Source organism: Austrofundulus limnaeus, unplaced genomic scaffold (assembly GCF_001266775.1).
Source record: "Austrofundulus limnaeus strain Quisiro unplaced genomic scaffold, Austrofundulus_limnaeus-1.0 Scaffold0, whole genome shotgun sequence".
In the NCBI taxonomy this organism is placed as follows: domain Eukaryota; kingdom Metazoa; phylum Chordata; class Actinopteri; order Cyprinodontiformes; family Rivulidae; genus Austrofundulus; species Austrofundulus limnaeus.
In genome coordinates this window covers 201,878-212,232 of record NW_013952402.1, presented here as the reverse complement: position 1 = coordinate 212,232, position 10,355 = coordinate 201,878, and the positions used below count along the sequence as shown (strand labels likewise).

General features: G+C 39.3%; 1 protein-coding gene across 1 annotated transcript in view; it reads right to left on the bottom strand.

Moving 5' to 3' along the window:
* Positions 1-10,355, bottom strand: part of ltbp1 (latent transforming growth factor beta binding protein 1) — a gene marked incomplete in the record, with an annotated part of 130,121 nt that overhangs the window by 56,713 nt on the left and 63,053 nt on the right. Inside the window, 1 exon segment of the mRNA XM_014001507.1 lies at positions 8,936-9,106. Coding sequence (XP_013856961.1) covers positions 8,936-9,106 — 171 coding nt within the window.

Here is a 10,355-nt window from a genome sequence, read left to right as displayed (position 1 = left end):
TTTTATAACATCCACACTGGCGAGGTGGATGCACCCTGCGCGTGTATCCAAAGCGTGACTTTTGCTGTCATGCTGTTGAAATGTCTCGTCGGGGAGGGGTCTGTGGTCAGGGTCGTCTGAGGAGGAAGGAGATGAATGGAGTTGTGAGCGGGACCTTTTATTTAAGATTTATGTTTTTTTATTTCAAAGGTCCTTGTGGCTCAGCAGCAGAAGCATAAATATTACTGTTAAGAAAGCTAAATAAATAAATAATCTAAGTCTGATKAAGGTAAATTAAATCTCTGACAGTGATCATTACACGGTGTGGCTCTAATTCCTCACTTCACCATCCTTGTCGCAGTTTCACGTCTCCAAAAAGAGCGTGCACATGGGTCAGGGCTGGCGTAAGGGACCGCACATTTTCACGTCAAGTTTGGATTTTATAAATCACAACCTTTGTGTGAAAAGTGGCGTATGCAAGTTTCTGGGCTCATATTGTGCGTACACAAGTTTTATAAACCCGACCTGTGGTAAGGACTCTGCAGTTTACACTCATCTACAGGCCAGCGGTCACTCTTTCAGGGATGAAGATGTTCTCATCCTTGATAAAGAGGAACTTTGGTTTGAGAGAGGAGTAAAGGAAGCCATTTTTGTGGACAGAAATKCCCAACATTAAACAGGAGTGACGGTCTCTCTGTCCAAATTAAAAAGTGGATCTTGCACGATATTTCCCCTTAAATCAGTTTAAGTAGCTAGAWATTGGTCCTGGAGAAACTCTGTAAGAAAGTGTTGTAAAGAAATGTAAAGAAATGATCAATAGAGGCACAACTGGTCAAACACCAGATGTTCCAAGGGATGTTGGGACCTTTTGGTTAATTTTGTTAGTTGAGATTATAAATAACCATTGTTCGTACCAGGATTTTCATATTTTAATGAGTCAGTTACAGTCTGTCATCTGTGGAGAACAGGTGGACCTGGCATTTTCTCTGTCTAAATGAAAGGTTCTGMAAAGGAGACAAGACCAAAGGAAGTGTCTATTACAAAGAAAAGGACTAAAAGCAAAGAATTAAGGGTGCACATGGCACACAGACCTTCTTTACTGACTTGAATAATTTATTTAAAATACGAGACTTGGCACTGATTTTCTAGGAAACCTAAATAATCTACAAACCTGTTTAAATCCTAATTTATGGGTTGTAGACATCAATGCATAAATTAAAAGTTTTTCTTGAGGAGAATGCCAGATAACTTTTTTTTCAGAGACAGTGTTTCACCTGTCTTTCTTTTTCAGGACCTTTGTTTTCTTTACTCAGCTCACCTCCCTTACCTCTCCAAATAAACCTTTGCTTAAATCCAACTGTAAATGATTTGGTTTTTGTCTGGACTGTAACAAATGAGCTGGCAGCTGAAGGCATCTTTAATAAGGGAAAACAGGAGCTGAGGGCCAGAAAGCTCTCAGCGACTTGGCGAGCCACAGAACTCACCTGGGAAAAAAATCTGCCAGAGGAGCTGCAGAAACACCACTTAAACACACTCTCCAGGGTCTCAGGCCAAATGGGATACGCATACAAACAGCTTGAATCATTCACGTTTAAAAAATGATTTTTTCCCCCCAAGTGCTGTCAGGGCATTCCATGAATATTTCTCGACTAGTCCCCTTGAGATGAATTTGTTTTTCCTAACATCTACTAAAGTGACCACATTAACACAAAAATGTGTCTTCAAATAAGCTTAATTGATCAAAAGAAAGAAAAAAATTAAACAGAAATAGGAAGAAATTTTCTTATTATAATTCAGTGTTCTGGTCCTCATCACCACCATAAAAACCTATGAAGGATGGATGGGGTTAGGGCTGCACAAAAATCTTGCGATGGCAATATTTGTAAATATTGCTATGACAATATCAGGTGCGATATATGTCTTTTTTTCTTTCCTCACTTTTTGTTCTGAGCTTCCTATTTTTATGTTATCATTTTTGCCATTTGTATCTGGTGTGAGCTTTTGCTGCCATGAGACTCTGTCCTACTGGCTAAATAGTGCATCAGACTGTAAAATAACATTATAATATAATAATATTATATTCTTCAAATATATTAGTCTACAATTACAAGCAGTCCTTTGCAATATGAATATTGAGCACACCAATATTGCGATAATATGGGATGAAATTTAAATTAGTACTAAACTATTTATTTATTTATTTATTTATTTATTTATTTATTTATTTATTTATTTATTTATTTATTTATTTATTTATTTATTTATTTATTTATTTATTTATTTATTTATTTATTTCGTTCTGCTCTCAGAGGAGTAAGACACTTTTACCCTCTCTCTTGCCCTCCCTTATCTCCCTTATCTTCCCTGTTTTGCTGCTCAGAGCCTCCTCTACATTTTCATCCAAAACCAGAAATTATGGATATTTTTATTTTTATGGATTTGGATAGCTGGTCTCCTAATATACTGTATTTTTGGGAAAAAAATTCTTGGGAGGACATGTCAAAGGTGGGGCCTCTGCTCTGTTTTGTTCTGGAAATATATTTGGATTCTGATCACTGGATTTCTACAGATTGGCTCCTGGTGTTGTACAAAACTGCATTGGTGGCTATTCAGGCCATTTCCTGGCTGCCTGACTAATATGAAGGATTGCTGTGCTCTCATCACTCAGACTCCGCCCTGTGTGAGCTGGACTTGGTCTGCAAGTGGTTCTTACTGAGGGTCCTGGGCCGGCTGTGGTCCCTGGACTTTGCTGGCGAGGTAGAATTGATCTTGGAGAAGCTGATACCTCGGTGGGATTGTCCACACTATTTGTCTGACTGAATTCACCATATTGAGAGATACCAGTGGACATGAAGGCAGATGGAAAATTATTATTGTCTGCCTGACCGAAAACATTTTCTCTGTTACCAAACAACTGATAACAGATTTGGCTCTCCCTTACATGGCCTTGAAGAGCTGTGGATCTAAATTCTACCAGATGTTTACGTTGACTGAGGGTCTGCCCCCCACCTTTTCCCCCCTCTCACACCCATCTGTAATCTTGTTTCTGGAGCAAGCTGAGGGCCGCACAGAATTAACTGTTAACATCCATATTCTGAACTATGGCCGGGCGAGTTTTGGGGACTGGATTCTTCGGGCTTATTTGTCAGATATTCACACAAGTGCATACAACACTCATGGCTTCAGATACACGCCCCCCTAAACTCAACTTACTTCTCTGGCTAATAAATGTGCTCTATGCAGAGGTAATTGTTTTTATAAACACCATAGTGTGTCACAGTGTTGATATAATACGATGTTTTTTTTTTTTTCCTCATCTAACCTTGTGTGTTTTTTAGTTTTTCTGTTAAGGGTTGCACCTCCTCATAATGTCTTCATGATGATGATCCTTGCTCTGTGCAGGGGTCTGTGGCTGCATGACCCAAAGCACCTGTTCTCCTATGTTTGTTATGTTCTGTCTTCTTCTGAATGGGTGTTCTGAACTGTAATTTCACTGTGCTCTGTACAATAACAGTTTATCTTATCTTATCTTATCTTATCTTATCTTGTCTTATCTTGTCTTATCTTATGATGATGATGTCAAAATCAGGACTATTCAACTAAATTGCTCAGGGGGCCACAGTCACCGAAAGCCATCAGCTCATGGGCCGGATTTCTAATTACTAAATAAATACATTTTTCTGATTTAAAATAAAATGGATTTTTAATTAAGTCTTTGGCAGGCAGAGTTGTATAGCCCTGTCATAGATCATCTATATAACAGGACTGCCACTCTGACTAAAATATTTGTCAATGAATGTTTTGCTTGAACTACAATTACTTTTATTTTAGCTTTTTTTAAAATGGTTCTTTTAAAAAATTAGACCATAAAGAAATTGTTTCATCAAATTTAGTTGTTCACAAAGTGATCTACATCATAAAAAATATGAATTGTTTATGACCTTTCCACAGAACTCCACTTTAAATAATCAAAAATCTCCCTTTGGGATTTCAAAACAGAAAGAGTGCTTGTTCCACAAGCTTTGTGGGCCWAAAAGAAACATTTTTTGTGCTCTGTATCCAGTTATTGTAATCACCCATCACAAAACAAGAAAAACTGAATAAATGCCAACACTGGTAAGCAAACCTACTGAAACATAAACCTAAACTTTAAAACCCTCTTTAGTAGATATCTGTGCTAAACACACAACCTGCTTTATCAGATTTTTATAAGAATCTAATCACTAAAGCAACTTTCATTTTAAAAGGTGTGTGGACCCAGTTATTACTTTAAAACAACGTGAAACATTTAAAACATTACAGATTTTGATTTAACACAGGATATCTGGGGTAACAAAGTTGAGATGACACTAACAATTGCTTTGAATATTAAAGACCACGTCACATTGCAGGTTTGGTTTGAAGTTTTAAATATGTGTTTTATCTGTGTTTTTATAAAAACCCGTTGAAACTCTGATAATCTCACCATCAGGACTTCATTTTGATGTGATAACTTTCAGAAGCGGCAGGTCATTAAGTATAAAAACATCCAACGGCACCTTTTCTTACATCACCACTCAACTCCCCCCCCCTTCATCAGTTATCTATTGTAACACAAGGCAAGTGAGATTTATGGTGTCCCGGCACTCTGAGCTCAGTTTGGACTGAAAATAAACTTTTGGTTCAGCTCTGCATATTTCGCAGGGATGGGAAAGCCAARGCAGGGGAGGTATGAGGCGAGCCTGGGCAGGCAGACGATACACATGGTTTGTTTCTGCATGTCTGCAGCAGTCTGAGGGTAAAATAATACCAGCGGGATCTTTACTGTTCAGCAGCATGCAGCCATGTTTGACCTGGACACAACTTTGTTACCGACCGTAAGCTGTTAGCGGTGCTTGTTGCTGTGAGAATCTGTATTCAAATTACAGAAATCAAAAGCTAATTTATCATTAGTTGTTTTTCTCACATTGTAGAATTAATCTGCAGTAGAAAAAAAGCAACCTCTTGAAARATGATTCTACAAGCTTCAGTTGCAAAAGGTTGGCCAAGTTCCTGAAAAATGTCTCCGTAATCACACGGACGATGGAAAACCAGCATGGTGTGACTACAAAGTGACATAACACCCTGGCATAATTTTTTATAAAGATAACATCTTTTCCTCTTACATTGGGATTATAAGACCAACTGAACACTTGAACGGAAATAAAATTAATTTGCTGTATGATTTTGAGGCTTTTCAGTACATGATGACRGCCTGGAAGAATTAAATAAAACAAAGTTGATCAATTCAAACATCCCAAACGTTCACAGACGACTCCCGATTATTTTAAAATGGATTTTTTTCCGACTTTTGCACCTGTAAGAAAAACTGAAAGCAGAGCGTTTTAATAACTTAAGATCAAATTTAGTTATGTTTTTCATTGCCTGTTATTCACTTCATATTTAACTCTTTACCTTCAACCGGTAACTGGGTGTCTCTGCATCACAGTCACAAAGCAAATAGTTCTAATTATATGCTGGTGCAAAGACACCTGTCCAGTTCAGCAGGTGTGAGCAATTTGTACTTTTTTTTAGCGACAGACCACAGCAGATCTCTGTTGTACTGCAGCACAATTGAAATATGTCCATTCAGCACAAAAAAATCAGGCACAAAAGTGGCAAAGCAAAAAATGCCAGTTTCATGTTTAAGAAATTTATACAAGTCAAAAGAAAATCTTATTTGTTGTTTTTATTTATTTCATAGTGTTGCAACTGCATTGCTGTCTTTTTGATTAGATCAAGTCAGAGGGGCTGTAGGCCTATAAGGAGAAACCTTGTTTTAAAAAAAAGAAATGTGTTTTTAAAGCCATTGTGTAATGTTTAAGTTCTAACTGGGTAAGTAGTTGGTATCAGCGAGTACCCAAACTACAGTACTTGTACTTCTTACTTACTTGTCTGTTCTTCTCACTCAGTTTGAGACAAACTGGTATCAGGACGACCCTACTTGAACGTATGTTGAGAAAATGGTAATGATGTCAAAACATTTATTGTACACATTCGAGACATGATTGACACTGAATACATCTAATTACTGTACATTGAAGGAAGAACAAAATGAACACTTTTAGCAACAACAATGGTTTATTAAAAGAACACAGCAAATGACAAATTGCGAAGAGAGTGTGAATGTAGAGACTCAGAGGATTTTCCGGCCCAAGTTCAGAACTGGCTCATCAGCTCCTTTAGGTTCCCAAGGCCAATCAAGTTCTTGCTCAGAGCTGTGGTCAGTATTTAAGCACGACAGAGTGAGAAGCTGCGTACTCTCTGTACCCATCCAGCTGCTGAGCAGAGTTGGGTTCCCCGCAACAGGAGGATTTTAGAGGGAGCTAGCAGACCAAGTGGGACCAATCTGCCCTGAGCCACGACATGCTTGTGTGACTGAGTTATTCTCAGGTAGACCGAATTCCCAAACAATGCAGCTGAACAGACCAATATTAAAGCCCAATTTGCAGCGAGAGATGATTTTCCTAATTTGAATGGAGATACTGGGGCACTTCTTGGTGACTAAATGTATTTTATTGTCCTAATATTAATTCTTCTGTTGCACACTGAGCCCCCAAACATCAGCCTGTCTCTATGGTGTCACTACAAGGCTCGAGTGAGAGACTTCACATTCTTGGCTGGTTAAAGTACAATTTCAGAGAGTTCTACCAAGTTCCCTGGAGCCTCAGTGTTTACAGCAATGTTGATATGTGCCATGTTTAAAAAGTCTCAGTCCCACTCTCTCCCTGGCCCACTTCTGTTTTCACTTAGTGTGTGTATTAACAAACATATTRACAAAGGAGAGTCTGGTTTGGCACTTAACAATATAACTACTGTCAGGTCTAATATGATCTGTTTTCAGCGTAGACATGCTTTTGATTGAGCAGAGAGGAGAATCGTGCCATTTTTGTTTTTATTTATACACAGGATTTTAATGGAGGCATGAGTCACACAGTAGGTGGTGTTTAGTATACCCTCGTACACAATTCCACATTGATTGGGATGTATAAAAGAGATGTGCTTTAATTGATGCGTACGCACTGTTTTATACATCTGGATTTGATTATGTGTGTCTTGAGACAAGTTAAATGCACAATTATAGAAAGAATATTTGATTTAAACAAATAAAATAAATAAAGAACGCTATTTTCTTGTAACTCTGTGTCACCTGACTACAAAAAGTGAGCAAGCCAAACATGATAATCCACATGACCAGAAACTAAAACTTGAATCTAAAAAGTTCACCTTGAGGCTAAATTCCCTGAGCAGAAATAAAACGACGCAGATATCACCAGGAATTCAATCCAGCTAAGAAACTGTCGCCCCAAGTCACCTATCCTGATCTGGTTTTCCTCTTTAAGCTTGTGTTAATCCGTTTGTACTCATTTGTTCAGCTGAGTCAGACAGGAATTCATCTTGTTACACTCTTCCCATGTTTCTGTGCGTGTCGCAGCCAGAGGAACTCATCCACTCCTTGTAAGGTCCGAGGCAGGTTGAGACACAGTTTTGAGTCAGTGTGGAGTTCGTGCAACATGTGAAACAACACCCCTGTGATCTCCATTACACAAAGACTGTATGAGTCCTGAGGTTACAGTGGAAGTGCACGCCATCATTCCCAGCACACTTATCACTCTCCACCACAGACAGCAAGTTACCTCTAGACTTGATATATTAGTGCTGTTTTAGTTTTTTATTACAATAGTCGTAATGATTCAGTGTCAGGATCACCAAATGAGGTACCAACTTCCTGTGAGCAGGTCAGCAAAGGGATGAATGGATGGATTTTTTATTGTAGGTGATTAATTTAACTTGTTTTTGTCTATTTACCACTATATCTAAAATTTACAGTTTTGAGTTTTACAAGTTTTATTTGCAGGGGGCGCCGCAGTGAGAAAACTCGCATTAAAGACTTGCAATTGTTTTATAACGGATGCCATTTCTGACGCAACTTGGGCTCAAACCTAAAGCAAGAATACAAGACCACGACACTGACCACCAAGCAACCTGCAGTTGTTTTTGTGACACAATCTAAATATGCCCTTCAGCCACAAACACAGCAGGAAAAAAAGCAACAGACAGAAATAGAAATAGTTTTTTTTTAACTCTTTGAAGCTACACGAACAAAATCTTGCTGTATCAYGCTCAGGACGACCTTTCTAAATCAGTTTTGAGCATCCTTTTATTTCTACTTAATAAAACGTTTATAGACAGAGGCAACAGCACATCACAGAAAAACACAATGAATTATATTTTCTTGTCATGCCTGCCCTCGTTTTTGTGAAGGTAGAAGTGCAGCAGAACGCTCCCCATCCTCTGCTTCCTCTCCTGAGACACAGAAACTCCCAGCACCCAGAGGAGTAAATAATTAACTCAAGCTGTGTCTGACTGACTTTAAGAATAAGACATTTTTTGGTCCTGGCTAGAGTTAACATAAATATGGGCATTTTTTTTCTTCTAAAGGCTGCTTAATAATTCACTTAAATGTGGGCGAGCTGCGTCAGTGTTGTTGGCAGGACAGTTTGAGGAACACATCTCTCTTTGTGAGGACTTTCTGAGCTAGACAGATGTGAGAAACCATAGTTCGAGCCCACAAAAGACGCATAATCCTTTGATGCATCCAAGCCTTTGGGTGTTCTTGAGTGTTGGTATAACCTATATGACGAAAAACAAAAGTTGGGAAGCAGCTTTACTTGTGGGGTCCTGCTTTCTTTGCACCACGATGTTGGACCTCAAAAGGTAAACCTAAAAGTATCTTTTCGGGGTAAAAACTTGGCCTTGTGGGTTTTGAGGAGGCTTAAATCAGGATTGAGCAGTTAGGTGTGATGTTCAGGGAGAGGGAATACATAATGTCAACAATGGGGACTTCAAAAAAGACAAACACCAGTGTGTGTGCGTGCGTGCGTGCGTGCGTGCGTGTGTGTGTGTGCAATAAGCAACAAAAGTCAGGAATCCTTACCTACTCTGAAGTTGGGGGCTGTCAGCGTGTCTGTGGTGTGGCCGTTCTCACTGATGATGGTGGTGGTGTTCCCCTTCTCACAGTTGTTGTGGCATCTGCTTCCTATGCAGGTCACTTTGCAAATAGTGGGTGTGAAGACCACCTTGATCCTTCCTGTATGATTACCGACTGCTGCCGAAAATATGGCGAAGGAAACGAGGGAGAGGGAAAGCAGAAGAGGTCTGGTTATTCTTTGATCCATTGGAAGTTAAATTACCTTCAGGCTGAAGCTTGCCACGCTGATCTAACGAGGCTCCAGTCAAAACATTCAAAAAAAAAAAAGCTACTGTGTAATTTTCAATTCTTAAAAAACTTAAGGATGTGGATCCTTTTTCAAACTATGTCTGCCTATCTGTTCTTCCTCCCTCTCTGCCTCTCCTAAATCCGACGGCGCCTGTGAAATGTGAGCGAGAAGAAATGGGGAGAGAAAAAAAAGAACGTGGGAGAGGTTAGCAAACAAAACTCTGGGATTTTGTCCAATTCTTCATCAGACGTCTATAAGAAGTGGATATCGAGCTTCTTTTCAAAACAGACCAACAGGATACGCAAACTTTAGCTTCTGTGCTCATTTTTCTTGCTTCTCAGATTTCATTTTCCTCTAAATTTTGACTTGAGGTTTGCCCAGCTTTGCTCAGAACGTCGGCACCTCACATTAAGACATAGTCTCCTAGGAATTCCTTGCCAAAGCCAGGATTAAGACTCTTAAAAAGTTGCTTCTGGAAGGATAGTAAAACCAAAAGTTTAWCTTGTCTTCTCCCTGTATGCACCGTCTTCTTTTCCCTACTGTCAGTACAAACTGACAGCAAGAAAAGATGACTAAAGAATCAAACTCTGGCAATGATACAGAATCCTGTCTACCTCCAAGTGCGCACTACTTATATCTCACATTCCACTCTTGTTGAACTCTCTTAATTTTTTTTCACCTCTCAGATCAGGTAAYATCTGTCGTTGCTGTCCTAATTCTTGGCGTCCCTGTGTTGGGTCCAAACCCCTGTCTCCAGGGCTCAGTGCTCCGTCTGTGGTTGTCAGCTGTTCATCCAGACTCATGGAGCAAAGCCAAGCAGCCAGAGGAATGTTTTCTAAACCTCAAAGGCAGGAAAAAAACCCTCTGAATAACACGCCCCAAGCTACCTCAACATTCACTAATAGGTGCAAAGACTTACTAATAAAGAAGGACCAAATATGTTGTCGTGGTTGTAACATGCTGCCAACAGAGAGCAGTTTTGAATCTAGACATCCCAGATTTGAAGTCTAAACATAGTTAGCCTATTTCCCTTTGGTGCTTTTATTATTTTTTTCTTTTTCTTAAAAGAAAGAAACATTGGGCCTCATGCAAGAACCGTTCGAATGCACAGATTTGTTCTTAAGTTGTGCGTACGAG